General features: G+C 48.8%; 1 protein-coding gene across 1 annotated transcript; it reads right to left on the bottom strand.

The window, feature by feature from the left end:
• Positions 1 to 3,628: 3,628 nt before the first annotated feature.
• On the bottom strand, positions 3,629 to 17,541 carry LOC107210809 (serine protease inhibitor Kazal-type 5-like). The gene is made up of 12 exons (XM_015642111.3): positions 17,315 to 17,541; positions 16,736 to 16,802; positions 15,040 to 15,167; positions 14,906 to 14,957; positions 12,467 to 12,597; positions 11,816 to 11,888; positions 11,254 to 11,315; positions 10,364 to 10,445; positions 7,924 to 8,051; positions 7,494 to 7,557; positions 4,509 to 4,561; positions 3,629 to 4,138 (listed from the first exon to the last, which is right to left on the bottom strand). The coding sequence occupies exons 1-11, from the start codon at positions 17,329 to 17,331 to the stop codon at positions 4,556 to 4,558; spliced, it is 810 nt and encodes a 269-aa protein (XP_015497597.2). The 5' UTR covers positions 17,332 to 17,541; the 3' UTR covers positions 3,629 to 4,138; positions 4,509 to 4,555.
• Positions 17,542 to 17,903: the final 362 nt, after the last annotated feature.

The raw sequence follows: 17,903 nt of genomic DNA, 5'->3' as shown, positions 1-17,903 counted from the left end.
TCTGACTCTTCCAGCGAGCTGCCTGCTTCACAGAGAGTGATTCAGCAGATCTTTTCCCACCAGGAACTAGGAACTTGTCCCTCAGAACAGAGCCTTTCAGGAGCAGAGAGGCAGGTGCAGCACATTCCACCCACACTGGACAGGGAGACCTTTGGCTGTGTTTACACCCTTCTGCTTGTGCAACTCCCACTTGCAGCGATGCTGTGTTGACATCTACCTGTTTATTTTCCTTTGTTGCTAATCCCACCTGGCTGAGCAGCCCTGGACATGAGCACTCCACCCCCTTCTTCTGCTGCCTCTCCAGGTTACCTCTGGTCCTGTGAATCATCTGTCTCCATCTCTGCAGAATCTCACTGACACAGGCCAAGAAAGGAAGCAACCCCTTTGAGGCAAGAAGGCAACAAAGCCAACTCATCTGTTTTTCAGAAATATATGCAGAAATTGTCTGTACTTCCCACCCTCAAACCACAGGGATGGTTGTTACCACACCCAGCACTAAAATATTTCTTTTGGGACCTCCTGCATCAAGGGTCTGGATTTCTAATTTGCAAACAGTCACATCTTGCTTTTAGTGAACAACTTGAGTGGAATTTCTCATACCTTTATGCAGAGGAAAGCATTGGAAGTTCTTGTGTTGCAAAACTTCTTCCAGGGGAAGAGGTGGGCAGCAGGAGAGATCTTGCAGCAGAATAGAGCAGTGAGATCCCAGGGAAATTGTCTGGAGAAGAGCTCCCTGTAGTAGGGAGAGCCTTGCAGGGAAAGACAGATGTTCTAACAGCTGCCAAACAGAAGCCCTGAAGAGAAGAAAGAGAGAAGCCCATTCATGAGTCCCCAAGGTGAAAGCAGATGGGCCATGGAGCATAAATTGTGATAATCAAGACAAATAACATTGAAATCCCCAGGTACCCATAGCAGAAGTTGTGTGGTGGGACTGAGCATCGCAGGGATGTAGGGAGAGTCAGAAAAGAGAGCTCTGCAGCAGAGCCACAGGGGCTTCCCTACACAAACAGCATCAAGCTCTCCATATCACAATTCACCAAGTTCTTAAAGGAACAAATGCCCCTAAACTGAGAGATTTCCAGCACTGCCTGCTGTGGCAGCCTGCAGAAGGTGCCCTGGGCAGAGCACTCCAAGAGGCCATGCCAGGGCTCTCCCTCGGTGTGGCTGGAGAGCAGCAGGGAGTTGCTGGGCAGAGCTCCCAGGCTCCAAATGGACAGAGGATTGAAAAACACCACAGGGAGTTCAAGGTCTGCTGAGGCATCTGCCAGAGTCAACAGACCTCACTCTCTACCAAGAGCAGCACTTGTATGCCCTGAAGACTTGCATAAGTTCCTGACACCTTCTATGAAAAAAGGAAGAAAATCCTGAGACGCTTAAGGTCCCGGCAGAGGGCAGTTTAGCTCAGAACCCAATAGCACTGAGAGGCTGGAGACCATCAGTTCATAATGCCAGTTCTGCAAAACCTCAGGAACTGCTGTGAGCCACATGGGGTCTGTGGTTATTGGCAAGCAACACCCTTAATAAAGTGTAATTTACAGCAAACCGAAGAGTCTCCAGAGCGCTGGTACCTTTCCAGTTTCATAGAGGACTGGCGTAGCCTCGTTGCCATTTTAAAGGGCAACACAAAGGGCAACCAAGAGCAAACATAAAAGAAAAAGTGGTAAACCTCCAGCACCTCACGAGCCTTTGCCTCCTTTCCCCCAGGAGTAAAAACGCGTGGCGTCCCTCCGGAGCTCTGCTGCGCCACCAGGGACATTCCTCATCGGCCAGCCCTAGGAACAACCTGCAAAAGGGGGTTGAAAGAAAGAGGAGAGCAGCAGGCAGACTGCTGGGAGCAGGATGGAGCCAGCCCTGCTGCTAACAGCAGCACAGGCAGCTTTAGTAAGTCCCTGTCCTGTGCCTCCTCAGCAGATGGGCTTGGAATCTGATTAACGATCCCTTATCACCAGCTGCGATTTTTGTGGATGGTAATTTCTGCTGGCAGCAGGAGAAATTTAGAAGGTGCTCAAATTCTGACAGAAGAGGCTACTGGGGCAGTCTTCATCAGTTTATTGCTTTTCAAGCATAGTTAATGAAGGTTTTAGGGGTCATTATTTGAAAACTTAAATACCTGAAATCACTACAAATCATAGCAGCTTTCAAGTGCACTGATTTTCATTTGCAAGAATTTATTTTAAGCCACAAATTGTGTGCTGCCTTTGTGAAATCATGATGTCCCTGCACATGATGTTAGCTGGAATCAGTGAGCAGACATCATCAGAGAACATTTTTACTGTCTGACATTCATCTCAGGCTGCATAAACAACATTCAAGAATGTACTTGTTTCATCTCTGCTCAAAGACAAAATCTGCATTCCCCAAAACAGCTAACCAGCCCCAAACTGGTGACTCTCACCCTACATGACTCTACTCAGTGAGGGGATTTTCCACGTAGAAAGAGGCAGTCATAATTTGTTTCTAAATCATAGTGTTTGCTCAAGTTAAAAATAAGCATATGAACTATTAACAACCACTTATGGCAGTGTGCTGATAATAAAATCAATTTTTATTATTATCAGCTGCAATAAAACATGATGCATGCGTAAGCATTTAGGAGTTTAAAATCAATTCTCATTAGCTGCAGTAGAAATAGAGGAGTTGATAACTTATTTGAAAGAATTCTACGTCTTTGGTGGGAGTGAAATTAATTGGTATTAGGTAAAATCCTGTCAAAATCTGAAAATCACTTCAACCTTATCTGCAAGAGAAAAGTGTTTACAGATCAGGTCACAGCTAAAATGGACTCAAACACTGCAAATGTTCATTCAAGGTCTTCTGGAAAAGGTCCTGCAATACAGTTTATACAAATAAAGGACCTATTTGCTTTAAGTAACAGCTATAGAAGAGAGTACAGGAAGTACGTGCAAACCACCAGCAGATTTCTAGTAACTTGCCATCAATGCCTCCTGTTCTATAAACCCCATCCCAGGCCCAGATCCACTGACCCCAAAAAACCTTGTGAACCCAGGGAACCCTTAGCTCAGAGGCCTGGCTTCTTGTGAGCACAGTTTCAGAAGATGAATGAGTTAGAACCATCTGTAGGTCAGTTACATCTCAAAGCAACAATCCTTCTCCTTAAAAAAATTAGTGTTCCGTACCATGGAACTTCTCCACCTGCCCCAGCACCAGAGCCCCAAAGGGAGGATCCTTCTCTCCTTGCAGGAGATGGTTCCTGAGACAGGAACTGACTTGAGCCTACAGGGAAGTTCAAGCCAAAGCAGAGGGTGACCCAGCAGCAGGTGGTCCATGGGCCACCACAATGGCTGAGCTTCCTGCACTGCCTTGAGGGTGTCATCAGTGCTTCTGCCTTCTCACAGCAAGAAATGCCGGCCAAACTCACCCCTGCAGATCCCAGAGACCTTTCTGGGCTCAGCACATCTCCTAACACGACCACTCAACATGCATCTACTTCCCAGCACTGCTCCAAACTGTGGTCTGGATTTCCCAGCACCTCACATGAGAAGCCTGGAAGAGGACATTTCATGCATCATCTAAACTGCCAGCCCAAGATATGGGATGCTTTAAAACCAAATTTTTTCTTTGTAGGTTTCCAAATGTAAACCAAACAAATGTCAAACAACCCTCTGAGGTAGGTAAATATCATTTAATGTTCGTTTTACAGGCAGGAGAAAAGGGCTGATAGGGCAGTGAAGTGATTGACCCAAGACCCCATGACGAGCCAGAGAGAACCTGACCCCTCCTCACAAAACCCCAGACCATACTCTTCCTCCTTGGGTCCCACATCTTCCCCAGGTATTTACAGCAGCTGGTGCACCTCAGGCTGCTCATTGCCTAAGGAGCACATGGTGCAAAGCCAGAGCAGGGACTCGTGTGTCCCTGCCCTGAGGCTGAGTGAAGAAAAGTGACATGAAGCTGAGGAGTTATCTTTATTGGGAAGCACGTTAAGACACAGTGAGGCAGCAGGAACTGCAGCAACACGCACAGGGCAGACCTGGGAAGGCACCACTGAGTCCCTTTTGCCCTCCACCTGAGCAGGGATGGGCCCTGTGTGCTGCAGAAGGGGATGAAGGCAGCTCTGGCAGTCCTGGGGACTCAGCAGCTCCCCTGATGCTCGTCATCAATGCTTCCTTTACTTGCTCTGCAGAAACAGAGAGCAGACAGATTATTACCGTAGTCCCAGGAGGCAAAGGGACCTGAAAGGACCATGAGGAAATCTTAAAGCTGTGATGTTCCCATGCTCTGCAGGGGCTCTGGGCCATTCCTGCCTCCCTGTGATGGGGGACTGCTTTGCCAGCATCCTCTCTGCTCTGCAGAAACAGCTTGGCAGGAAAAACAGAGCCAGGAGAAAGGAGAGGGCAGAGCCCACTATTTCAAATCCCCACATGCTCAGCCCCAAAAAAGAACCCTCTGTCCCAGCCCTGCAGCTTTTCTGGATGAGGTGGGACACTACCTCCAAAGGACAGGCTGGCCAAGCAGGGCTAAGTCCCTGCCTCTCTCTCTGCCCATACCTTTGGTCACAGCTGATCCCTGGTGTTTGCTGGCAGGCTGAACTCCATTACTCCTGGAAAGGAAGAGGGGAAAAAAATAAGCCCATCCCCAAGCTTGTCCACTTCTATGTGACACTGGCATCAGTGTGACAGCCCCTCAGGCCAGCTCAGTGCCACATAAGACAACTGCAGCAGAACCTGGCACAAGGGCAGTTGGATTGGGCCACTGCCAGCTCAGCAAAACAAGACTAATTTCAGCCTCAAGCTAGGTGCTTTCCACACCTATTTTCTAACCTGGGAAAGATCCTGCTTTTCTTCTTTCCCTCCTTTCGCTACCTTTAAAAGTAGTGTGGCAAAACAGAGAGCATTGTAAGGAAACTGGGACTTGCCCATTGCAAACCTGGGAGTTATCTGTTTGTTGAGAAACAGGTTTAAAAAAGGAAAGGAGAAACTGGATAACTCCTTTTCTCCCCTGATTTATTGACCAGCGTGGGCAGGCTTGGTGACTACTCCCAGGTGATTACTGTGAAAAACCTTTGAACAAGTAAAGGAACTGCAAGATACACAGCATTAAAAGTCAAATGTGGTGGAAAGACCCACAATCAATTCATCCACGTGACACAGCCCTGCAGGACCAACCAGCCAGTTAACTTACCAAAAAGAGATATCTTATCCCACGATGCTGACCTATATTTGTCATCAGTAAAGCAGAACAGGATCAAAGGAATTCAGTTATGGCAGAGACCTCCCAGGGAAGGTGGTGAGACTCAGTCCTGACCAGTGGGGACAGGCTCTCCCTGCAGCAAGTTTTTCCACCCCAGTCATGCCCAGATACACCCTTTAGTGTAAAATCTCTCAAACCACACTGCTCCCAGCCCTTCCCACAAGCATCTCCCCCAGATGGCCATCAGGTCACCAGAGCTACCAGAAACACCTGGAGCTCTGCAGGCAGGAGTGGATGCAGGCACTGGGCTGCAAAGGGATGAGGCAGCTCTAAAACACATTTTCTCAGGCAACCCAGCACTCTCCATGGGTAATTTAAAAATACAACTCAAGGAAATACTACAATTTTTGGTTAACAATTTCTAATCTTCCTCCAAAGCATTTCACATTCTGCACATTGCAACTCTCTAAACACATTTCTGATGCCAAAAGCACTGTTGGAACTGCTTTCCTCCAGGTTTTAGTAGCATATATTGAGTGTCTGAATCTTCAGCAGAAAGAAAAATTCATTATACTGCAAGTGAGCATGAATTCCAGTGCTGAAAATAACATTACTCTGTACATTGTTTATAAGCTCTCATAAACTTCCAGCCCAATTCTTCAGGTGACTTAATAAACATAAAGAATAAATCATTGTGCAGGGCGGCTTTCATTTGGCTTTTGCCTCAAGAAAAAAAGCTTATCACTTTGACTTTTAATTGCATCCATCTCTCCTTGGAATACTTGACACAGCTGCAAGCTCTCTGATTTTCAGTAAATGGCATCCCCTTCTTATTGCAAGGGCTTGAGAGCTGTAATGGCTCAGTTAAACAGTAAGGAATTCCAGACCAAGCACAGATTTTTGGGAATCCTCTCTATTTTTCAGTTGCCACGGTGTATCCAGTCTCATTCTGTCTTGGACACAATCACTACCAGATTCATGTAGTGCCTCATCTCCCTGTACCCCCAGGCCAACAGCAGCTCCATCTCCCTAAAGACTGAGACACAGAGGCCTCCAGTACCATCACAGGCTAAATTATTTCTCTCTGTGCTGCAATTTCTTTGACTTTAAGTAAAGTTTAGAGCACTTTGCTGCTCTAGAGAAGAGGGGGAAAGGAGCCAGGTTTACTGTGTTTGGGGGGCCTGCTGGTGTCCTGGCATTGAGCAGAGGAAGGCATGGAATGACACTATGGAATGATGGTTCTATCATACCCCACATCCCACTGTGCCTACAAACACATGGATACCACATCCATACTCAGAAGCCAATGTTCCCACTCAAAATTTCCCAGAAATCTCTTTGGTAGGGTTCAATATTTGGATTCTCTACAGGTTTAGAGTGGGAACCAATCTATTTCCCTGGGGATGAAGATTCAGTTTCTCAAGAGTTCATGCCAAAGAGGACAGTCCTCCCCAGGTGCTACAGGACCTCCCGTGCACAGAGTCACAAACTGGCTGCAAATCCAAGAGCTGGAGGCTGTCCAGCTTCCCCTGGTAGAAAGACAAAGCACAGCTGAGAAATGTTTAACTCATCTGCTCTGTGGGATTGCACAAGATGTCAAGGCTCAAGACCTTTCCTGAAAGTGTGCCACCTGGTGAATTATCTTAATTTCCCAACCATCTCCCTGGATATTATTTAGAGAACAAGGCCATTATGGTTTATACAGTTCTGGTCTGTCTAGCTCTATTGATGTCCCAGGAAGAAAGCCAGCTGTTTTCCCAGACACAACACACTCCTACCACACAGCCTAGGCAAAATATGGAGACTATGGTTATCCATGAAATCCAAGTCTCAACCTGTATTTAAACATCTGGACCATGAGCATCCATTCCTGGGGCTCTAATGATCCTGTCACAGGTGCAGAGGCCAGGCTGGCTCCCCGGCAGGCACCTGGAGTAAAGCAGGATGCTACATACAGCCAAGAGGCACTATCTTTCCTTCACTTCTCACCATCATTCCACTCCAGGAAAAAAGATAAAACAGAAATAGGAGCTCCAGTACCTCTCTCTTCCCTCTCAACCACTGTGAAGAGCAGCTGGAGAGCATGCCTTTAATTAGCCCACTGTTACCTGCAGGACAAGCTAACTCTGTTAACCTGCCAGCGAGGTCAAAGAGTGGACACCCAGCTCCTGCTGAAGGGCACAGTGGGCAGCTGGTGAGTGCCAGCCACTCCTCATTCCTCACTCCCTATTGTGTCTGCCTGGATCAGGTCACCACAGGCTGAGACGGTGCCAATGGGGAATTTCCACCAGGGCAAAGGGAGAGATTGATGTTTTGCAGCCCAGCTGTGGTTTGCAGCTTACCGCTTCAGGGGCAGGCTCTCGGCACTCGCCTCGATAGTTTACCGTGATGAAGTTTGAAGCTCTCCTGCAAAGGGAGGACAAGATATTGCTTATTATTCACTTGCAATACCACAGCTCTCAGCCTCTGGCATGACAGTCCTCTGTGGGCTCCTTAATGCTTTGATGCTACTTCCAATGTGATGGCATTTATTACTCCCCAAACAATCTCATGATTGGGCAGAGAGGGAATAGGGGACCCTGGCAACTTGTGTATCTTAATTAGCTGTCATCAGATTAATCTCAGGCATTTTGATCTATGTTTGCTTAACAGCGAAGCACCAAGGACACACTTGATAGTGAGTCATGATGTATCAAAACAAACACTGTTCTGCAAAAGACACTCGGGAATGGTGGATGGCCCTGTATTACTGAAATCTCTCCGCCTACTCACATGGCAGCTGAACACAAGTCACATTCATTTTTGTATGTTTTCCCATCAGTGCCACAGACTGGTTGTGAGGATTCACTGCAGAAAATCCTTCCACCCTTTACTCCGTGCAGAATTCGATCGCAGTCCAGCTGAAGAGAAAAACAAATCACATTTGGTGATGGTTCACTTGCAAGACCCTCCTTTATGTGACCCGAAGGTGCTAACAAACCAAGCCTTGCATGGAGCTCCTCTCCTGTGTCACATCCAGCCAGGCCAGGCTTGGAAAGACATGGTGTCTCTTGTTGGACCAGTCAGCCTTGGGGGACAGAGCCCTCAAGCCCCATTCACTCATCCACCCCAACACCACAGTCCAGGGCAAGGTTTATTTCTCTCAAACTGCATCCACAGGACAAAACCTTCTACCTGTACCTAGCCTTCCTTATCAGTGTACTGACACCATTTTATCTCCAAGGATTGAGATGAAGCCCATTGGCCAAACTTGAGGAAGAGCTCCAGGAGCCCGTGGGTGGTGCGGCACGCAGAGCTCCTGACGCCCACCGCGCTGAGACACACGAGCAGCTATGACTAATGAGGGGTGCCCTCCTGCTTCCTCCTGAGCACAGCAGCGGGAACATTTGGGCACAGTTTTCCCCACAAACCACTCGTGGCACAGCCAGCACACACGCTGACGGAACAAGGAGCGACCTTCAGGGATCCCCAAAAAGCCTCTCGCACCTTGCGAGCGGAGAGGAGCGGGTGTTTTGCACAGTCATAGCAGATTTCCAACAGCAGAGGTCAGGGATAGCACAGCCTGTTCCCTGGCACGCACAGCCCCTTCCTCAGCCCCACTGCAGCTCCAGGAACCGAAAAAAGATCAAGATGAAGAAGCGACTAATGGGCTCCCAACCCCTTTCTCCAGTGCTACAAAATGTGTTGCAATGGCTGCAAATGGTGCAGTGGGTCTGGGAGAATATTCCACTTCCCCCTCCGCCTGGAGACGCAGCATTTAGCACAAAATTGGTGGTTTATCAGCAGCAGGAAGTACCCCAGGGAAGAAGGATTTCATGCTGGGCAGCACAGGGGAGGTTTTGGTGATGCTGGGGTGCAGTGATAGCACCTGCTGGTTAAACGTCACTTGCTAATTTCCATAATGTGCTGCTTCCTCCCTCATCTGGGTAATTATCAGTGACGTGAGAGCAGACAATGCTGACCTTTGCAATCCTCTGCTGGGTGCCTTCCTACGCACCAGACATTGCTGCCTGCACCACAGCCCAGGGCAGGAGGCCACCCCAGCAGCAGCTCCACACATCACAGGTGCCGGCAGCCAGGGCCACCACTGCTCTGGCTCTGGGAATAGCCTGTGAAAAAGCCCACAGGTGGCCCTGGAGAGAGGAGAGGAGCAGATCTGCTCCCTGAATCACCTCTGGTCTGTCAGGCTCATCGGCTTCCACTCCTCCTCCAGAGCTACCAGGAAATACCACTAAGCCCTGAAGCACCAGCCTTATTACACCTAATGCTTCCTCTGGAATACATCAAAATTGCTGTACCTGAACTACCTATTGAGTTTTTAATTCAAATATCCCTTTTCTCAAAGTGGTCAGTGGCAGAGGCTTCAGAGAGAGTTAAAGCAGTTGGTAGTAAGATCCCTCCAAATCCATAGAAACACATTTCCTATCTCTTCCAAAATGCTATTTAAATTACTGTATGAAAATTCTGGAGGAATTAAAACATCAGGTATTTTTTTAAACCATCCTACCTCTAGACAACACCCTGTGATAGCGAGATCCACAGTTTAGTCACCCTTTTTACGGTAACTTATTTTCTCTTATTAGTTCACATTTTCCACTTTTAGCTTTGTTGGAACTATTCCATTTTCTTCTCATGAGAAGGGAGAGCAGACACCCCCACCTTCCTCCTACATTATTCCATACACGGCTGTCATCTACCACTCAGTGTTTCCCCCTTTAGCACTCCTTCCTTCTGCCAAACTTGTCCTCATCCCCTGGTCAGCTCCACCACCCTGCTCTGACCATGGACTTTATCTCAGCACTCTTTACCCTGCTTTGGCTGCATGTGGGGCAGGATTCCAACCTGAGCTCAAGACCCACACCCTCAGAGCTGGGGGGTTCTCACAAGGAGCCAAGCCCTCCCCTCTGTTTCCACACTGGGTGATCCAGCAGCTTTCAGCAGGCCTCTGACTCATTCAAACCCTTCCAAGGACATGGGGCCAAGTGAAAAGCTTCAGGGTTACAGCAAAAACAAGAAAAGCTGCTGAGAAAGGAGCAGGGGTGGCTCAGCACCAGCAGAGGAGCACCTTATGGGAGAGGTCCCAAATTCTGCCCACACAGCTGCCACCTGAGGGGCAGGAGCCCAAATTCTGCCCACACAGCTGCCACCTGAGGGGCAGGAGCCCAAATTCTGCCCACACAGCTGCCACCCGAGGGTCAGGGGGTGGATTTACCTCTGGGTCCTCCTGGGAGTCTCTGCTCTGTGACTTGCGGCCTGGTGGCCGGTTGCAGTTCCTGCCACGCTGAGCTTGTGGGCTGGCAGAGAGAGCAGAGATAGAGTCCATCACCATCTCCTTCCAAACAGGGGGAGCAGAGTGCAAACCCACCCTCCCTGCAGACCCCCATAGCTCCTGGAAGGCTGTTTGCACCTTGGCACCCACCCACCCACAGCAGAGGAGAGGGAGAGGAGCCCCCAGCCTCACGCTGAAAGGGAGAAAGCCAACAGCAGGACATGGCCCTGCCCTGTGCTCAGTCTGAGTTCACCATCACCCCAGGGCTCTGCTGGCAGCACTTGATAGAAGGGGGACATGAAGGAATTGCACCAGTCAAAAGCAAGAAATCTCAGCGTGCTCCAGAAAAAGCAGCAGCTGAGTCCTGCTCAGGGCCAACAGCTACAAAACAAACAGCTCCTGCCTTCCTGACCAGTGCCCAGAAAGCACGTGGTGCTCCAGGCACTGCCTTTGAGCCAGGGCTCAAACGTGTGCACTGCCAGGAGACAGATTTTGCTGGACAGAGTGTCCTGAGCGGGATTCTGAGCACAGCAATCACTGGTGCTTCGTACACAGAACATCAAGGCCAAAATGGAGCAAGGGCTGCATGAGAGACATGCCCCAGTGTGTGTCTCTTCCCCATCACCAGCTCAGCAACTCTATCAGCTCACTGTGGTGAGCACCAAACATGCACTGCTCCACCCCAGGCCATGCTGCTCCTATGTTGTCAAACCATTCTTGCTCCAATTAATCTCCTAACCACCCCTAAAAAGTACAGGTGTATGGAATGGGGCAGAAACCAGTGTCAGGACTGGTGGTGTGTGTGGGGACACCCCAGGGGCTGCTGAACTCACCCTCTGCCTGATGAGAAGGGACGCCTCTCGTTTACACCCTGCCGTGAACCACCACAGTTCTTCTGAAAAAGGGGCAGAAACACATTCAACAACCACAGAAACAACTTTCATGCAACCAGGAAAGCAGCAAAGCTAAAGCAGCTCCTGCCCTGCCCCCTCATCCTCCCAGACCCAAAGAATTACAGTTCTTAAAGTAGCAGGTTTGATATACTCCATACCCACCAAATGTTATCATCCAAGGGTTTACAGGATTGTGGGCAGTCTGAACCTGCCCTTTATCTCTCATATAGAGAGATATCTCATCACATCATGGGGAAAGTGAGAGGGGTCATTCTGCCAGGTCCAAATGTGTCCAGTTTGTATGCTCGCACCCAAATCCATCCCACTAATGAGGGAGGCTTTGCAATACAACAAGCTTCTCCCCCTTGAGTAGCTGGCTACAGAATCCTGAACACATTGATCATCCCACAGGCTGACCACAGGCAGTCCCTGGCCATCCACATCCCACAGACTCTCACCAGACCCTTTCTGAGCTCAGCACAGGCTCTGAGCTACATCTCACCTGGTTTGTCCTTTCTGAAGAGGGCAATTTGTTGCGCTGGACAGTTCCACCCCCTCTTTGAGCTTCCTTTTTGCTGGAAGAAGGAAAGAAGAGAAAAAATAGAGTGCTATTGTAGTGTGAGTGCCACCAGCACCCAGGGCTGCCCTGTAAGCCAGTGTCATGCCACTAGGTACCACCTCCCCATCCACAGTCCCTGCTCCTGGTGGTCCTGTTCCTAAGTCCCACCCCTAAGGCTTCTCCCTTTCTCCTCACCATTCCCACTGTATGCTACATCCTGGTTCCAGGTGGCTGCTTTCATATCAGGTCTGCTTCTGCATATGCTCTATGGGAGTAGAGAGAGAGAGAGCATCTGGAAGGCAAAGTACACATGTGGGAAACTCCTCAGGAGCTGCCCGTGCCCGACAGTCCCCTGGGAAAGGGGCTGCTCTCTGTTAACCTTGCTTCTCCTCCTCTACTCCACACTGCTTCTCACCTGCCCTCAGGCCCTTGGTGCTGAAAGGGAAGGGGGAAGAGGAGCCCTACTGCCAGAGCATCTCTTGGAGGGCCACTGGGAGTCAGGACTCTCCCAGGCATTGCCTAGATGCAGCTTCACAGGCAGAAGCTGCACTTTTGCAGCTGGAGGTTTCCCTCCTCAGAGGAAGGGGTACTCACAACTTCTCAGCACACATGAGACATTTGTTGGTGTGCTGCCTGCCAGAGGCATCCCGGACAGGGGCGTTCTCCCTCGTGCAGGACAGCCGGCCACCAGCTTCAAACTGGGAGCGGAACTCGCTGCAGTCATCCTGCGGAAGGAGGGCAGGGTTAGGGCACTCTGTCCTCCTTGCCTTATTGATCAGGTCCTTAGAAACCTGGGGTTTCCTGCCAGGAAAGCATGGAACCATCACAAATGCATCACAGGAGAGTCTGGGTGGGGGTGAGAGAAGAGGGTGTGCAGTACCAGCCACTTAGCATATAAACAGAGGGGTGAGTCAGAAAAATTCCGGGTCCTTCTGCCCGCACAGCACGTGTTGGGAGTTTTCTAGTATGGTCCCACTAATTATTATTCTCCTGGCTGGGCTATCCAAAGCATGCCAGTGATGTGACCCATACAGCAATGAAGTCACTCCCTTTTCTCCCAACATCCTTAATACACAGCTACAGCCTTTTCCCAGATTGTAGCTCAAGATAATTTTCTTTACAAAGCGCGTAGGATCCTCCAAACCAGCCATACTTTGGGACATGTCAATCAAGAAGCAGCAGTTAAAACATAAAAGCACAAAGCAAACACACTTAATAGCCCATGAGCACAGGAAGGTTGTTTGGAGAGGGGATGATTAATTTGTTCCTTGTTCAAAACTGCTGTACAGAAACTGTGTTAACCTGTCCCTGTTATGTAACATGGATGGAAACATTCAGTCCCCTTAATTTCAACTATTTCACACACTGCAATAGGCAGTTCCAAATAGTAAAGTACAAAGGATAAGGAAGCGACTTCCACTTACTCTTTTCTTTTTAAAAACAGGTTTTAACACTCGCAATTTTTTGCCCATTTTTTGCACAGCTTTGCCAGCTTGAGTGAAGGTCCTTGGCAGGTCACCGGCCTCACCCTTTGCTTTGCTCAGAAGTTTACAATACCTCCTTCTCTCTGCCAGGGGAAAGCTTCCCCAGTGTTGTTCTGCATCCCATCCAGGGCACCCCAGCCTCTACTCCTCAGCTTTCCCACAAGGGTAATGCTGGCAAACCACTGAGTACAAAGCCCCACATTTCCCTAGAGCCACCTCAGCCACAGGTAGCAGAGATGTTCTGTCCCTGGCTGAGCCTCTCCTGCTGTGCCAACAGCCATAAAGCATTTTCCCATCAGAAATAAGTGTTGCACCCACTCCAGAGGGGCTCCCCACGAGCCTCACTGCTTCTCCCCACCACCAGCTCGCACCATTCAGGCAATGCTTTCCCTTCCCAACAAGCCCAGGAAAGTTCTCCTTGTTCCCTGGGACCAGCCTTGTACTCTGGGACCACCTCAGCTCAGCAGCCCAATCCTCTGCAGACAGATCTGCCTTCCCCTAAAAGCCTCTCAAACATTTTCTCTTTGAGCCAGCGTTTCTGGAGCCCTGTTCAGGCCTGACCTCTGCTACAAAAATCTCACCGAGTACATCCGAGCTGTGCATTTTCCTTTTTCATGGCCTGTCACATCCCTGACCCACTAATAAATGCAGGGCTTTCTTATCCTTTGTCACTTCTAGCCAACGAGTAGGAATTCTTGTTAATCACTGACTGTGTGATCTTGCACTGCCATTACATTTTATCTTGTTTCTATTACTCCAGGCCTCAGCACTATCCAATTAGTCTTGAGTGATCTGCTGATCCTCCTCTGGCCTCCCAGCTTTGCCATCAGCAAATTTCACTTACACTTGTATTTTTTGGTGCCAAAGTCATTAGAAAAAGCACTAAAAGAGGATTATCCCCAAAACTGAAGCTTAAGGGGGCCGCATCAGTCCCTCCCATAGCCGGAAGCAAGAGAAAAGTGGTGGAAAGCAACTATTTTCTCCTTTACTTGGCTGCTTTTGTCAGCAAAGCATCAGTGCACAGCAACATGGTGGCTGCAGCATGCCAGGGAGAAGGTGGCAAATCACAGCTCCATGAGAAGAAATTTTTCAACCAAAAAAAAAGTTAAAACTGAGCCACAGGCCTGGAGATAGTGCAGGGCTGACATCTCCCAGAACACAATGATCTCTTAAGCTGTGCAGAGTTCAGATTTAGGGCTTTTCACACACTTTTCTTTTCCACCTAATTAGCAGCCTCAGCAGAACTGACCTCTCCACCCCTGAGCTGAAATTTGGGACAGCACAGCACACCTGGCTTCCTGCTCTGTCAGGATTTGCCTGTCCCTAGATCCACAGGTCAGCAGAGCAGACCATAATATTCAGGCACAAGTTGTTCACATGAGGGATTCAAGAGCATGAATAAGAAATAAAGAGCATGAAGAAAGTGGATCTCAAAATTAAGTCAGAGGAGAAAGAGCAAGTAGAGGAGTAGAATAACATTCCCTTTTCTCTGTCTTGGGTGAAAATCCAATAAAGTTCCATATTGACCTGCCTAATACTTTAATCTCACCTTATCTTTTCCTTGTCTGTTTTTAGATAACTTCCGCTCATTCTCCCTTTTGCTGGAAGAGAAGAAAGATGAGAAAGTGAATACCAGGGTGCTCCAGGGAGGAGAGGTTTCCCACACTCCTTTTCTTTACTCACAACTTCTCTGCACACATGATGCACTTATTGCTGTGCTGCTTCCCAGAGGCATCCCGGACAGGGTCGTTCTCCCTGGTGCAGGAGAGTTTCCCTCTCTTGAACAGATCCCGAAACTCCCGACACTCATCCTGTGCAAACACCAAAAGCATGGGTTGACATTGGTGTGCTGACAGAGAGGCACATCTCCCTCAAATCCACACAGGATTATCCACCCAGTGAATTGCATTTCAAATGCTATTTTGCTTCCTTGAGGCGTAACTCGGTGGAAAACCAGAATATGCAGCATAAAACAAATAAATCCGTATGTTTAGATGAGCAGATCTGTCATTTGCATCCAGGGCAGCCTTGCTGCTATTTCTAATAGATAACACATGTAAGAGCCTGCCCGAAGGACCTAAGCTCTGCTCCAAGTATAAAATCCACAATTTCAGTGAATTTTAAATGAGAAAGTTAGTTTTCCCATCTCTCATGAGAGAACGTGCTACTAAAATTAAAGAATTTTAAAATCCATGCACAGTAAAAAACCGAAGCTGCAGGCATAATAAAAATACAATCCTTGAACACCTCCTATTGCCAAGTACATGAGAGTAAGAGGTGGGTGTTTTTACCTTCCACTTAACATGATGGTATGTGTTAATTGAACCAAAGCACTCTATTTCACAAAAGGCTTTTGTAGCAAAGCCCGCTAAGGCATTTCAGCCTGGCCTTTACTTTCCTCTGAACTGCCTTCCTATAACTTTCAGGGCAAGTCTGGAGCATAAGAAATACATGGAACATGTGAGGTCTTCAGGTTCATTTATGCAGCACTTACAGCCTTATCTGTTATGTGATCTGTAATACATTTTTCCTCTCACACCATGTAGAGGAGATGGCTTGATAGCTTATCCCAACTCTGCAGATGGGGAAGTCAAGCCTAGAAAATTACTTGCCAGAAGCCAGACAGAAAATCTATGGCTTAACAAAGAAATTCAGTGTAGGTCTCTTCCTGGCGCTGTAAAACTGTCCTTCTGCCTTCTGGACCACACTTTGGCAAGTCAGATGTCTAAAGGAAAAGATCTCCCTTAGGACAGCTATGCCTTACAAAGCCTTTAATTTGTCCAGACACACAAGAGCTAGAAAGCTACAGTGCTTAACCAGATGTAAAAAATAAATAAATCAATCACCACAACCAACACTATCTGATGGAAACCAATTCGCTCCCATCTAGAATAAAAACCCAAGGCTAAAAGGACAGCTCCCTCCACATAAAGACCTGCTATCTAGAAAAACAGCTATGGGTAAAAGAAACCAGCCAGGTGCATCAACAAGATAAACAAGGGACAATTAGAGCCAGCCTGTTCCCACACCCTGCCCTAGTCAGAGCTCACATGCGCCAACCTTGCTATTAAATATTTGCCAGATACCAATGGGGTGCCTTATAAACAGGCAGGCATCCTCCTCAGCCAGGGCTCTGGGTCAGGCACACACCGAGCTGCCGTGATTGCCTGGGAGGAGCCGCCAGGAATTTTGGTTTCTTTTATGCTGGTGGATGGCACAAAGCCTCACACTCTTCCCAAGGCTGGGCATGTTTGCCCTGTTCCCATTGCAGGGCTCTTTCCCAGGCTGCAGACGAGGAAGCGCCCTGGGCAGCGGGTCAGAGGCAGCAGATGAGATGCCATCACCTATAAAACTGGCTTTGGCAGCGATTTCACCTCACCTTTCCCAAGGAGTTCACATTCCTGTCCATCTCTCCACCACTCCCTTTGTTTTTTGAGTCTCTTTCCCTGCAAGAAAGGCAGGTGTGAGTGACGGGGCAGCGTGCAGCACTCAGACACAAAGCCAAAATAGGGGGTGATTAAAGGCCAGTCCAGCCAACCCCACCTCCCCATTGCACAAGGCAACAACACAGACCAGCAGCAGGGCTCAGCTCCCTGACACATGACCAGGGTGTTTAACAACCCTGCACTGGGGACATTGTGCCATCCTTTCTCCCTGCCTAACATCCAGCTCTCTCCATCCTAACAAACACCATCTACCAAAACAAGAAATTAACCCGTGTAAGTTTTCACTCTGCATTTGTTCCTCACGCTCTCTGATGAATCCCCACCATGTGATGAGCTGGGGAGAGCTACTGGGTCCACAGGTTTTCTGAAGAGCTACAGACTGGTCTGGCTGGCCAGGGACAACAACTTCATAGTATGGAGCCTCCTGAGAGTTGGCTCCCTGCTCTGGGAGGAGAGGACATGCTGTGGGAGGGCAGGGCTGCCACTGGAGCCAGCAGGCAGCCGATACTCACAGCAGCCTTTGGCACATCGTGCACTTGTTCAGGTCTCCTTTGTTATTTGGGCTGCTGAAAGGCTCCTTGGTGGTGGGACAGGAGAACTTCCCGCTGCGCAGAAGCGACCAAATTTTCCTGCATTCGTTCTGAAAAGCACAGAGGAGGGCAGTCAGTGGAGATCCCAAGAACTGTTTGTTCACACTCAATCTTTTTTTGGGTGTGCTGCAGGCTCTCAGAAGCACCACTTTGCTCACACAAACCACGCTCTCCTCCTGCCCATCACTGGCCACACACCCCACGTGGCACAGGCTGCACCCAGAGCCCCGCTCGTGGCTCCCGAGGCAGAAAAGACAGCGAGAAAGTTCAAAACCCATTGCAAGAACCATTAATCATGGGGAAAGGAATATATATTTAAGGAACACGTTTAATTTACATACAGCTGCAAATTGCTACCCGCTACAGCAGAGAACACGTTATAGAATTAGCCAGGAGCAGAAAATACAGCCCTGGAAGTGCCAGAGGGATGCAAGAGGAATAAACAGGGCAGAGTAACTGAAGAGCCATTCACGTGCAAGACAAGCACAGAAAAGCACAACCCTCGCAGGAA

The sequence above is a fragment of the Parus major genome, chromosome 13, assembly GCF_001522545.3.
Source record: "Parus major isolate Abel chromosome 13, Parus_major1.1, whole genome shotgun sequence".
NCBI lineage: Eukaryota > Metazoa > Chordata > Aves > Passeriformes > Paridae > Parus > Parus major.
This window is presented reverse-complemented; position numbering and strand designations above follow the sequence as displayed.

Bases quoted from the DNA above. Each gene is read 5' to 3' on its own strand.
- LOC107210809 (XM_015642111.3), bottom strand. The intron at 10,446-11,253 runs GTGAGTTCAGCA...TCTCTCTGCCAG, and splicing joins CCCTTCTCATCAGGCAGAGG to CCCACAAGCTCAGCGTGGCA. The intron at 8,052-10,363 runs GTAAATCCACCC...TTTTCTCTTCAG, and splicing joins ACTCCCAGGAGGACCCAGAG to CTGGACTGCGATCGAATTCT.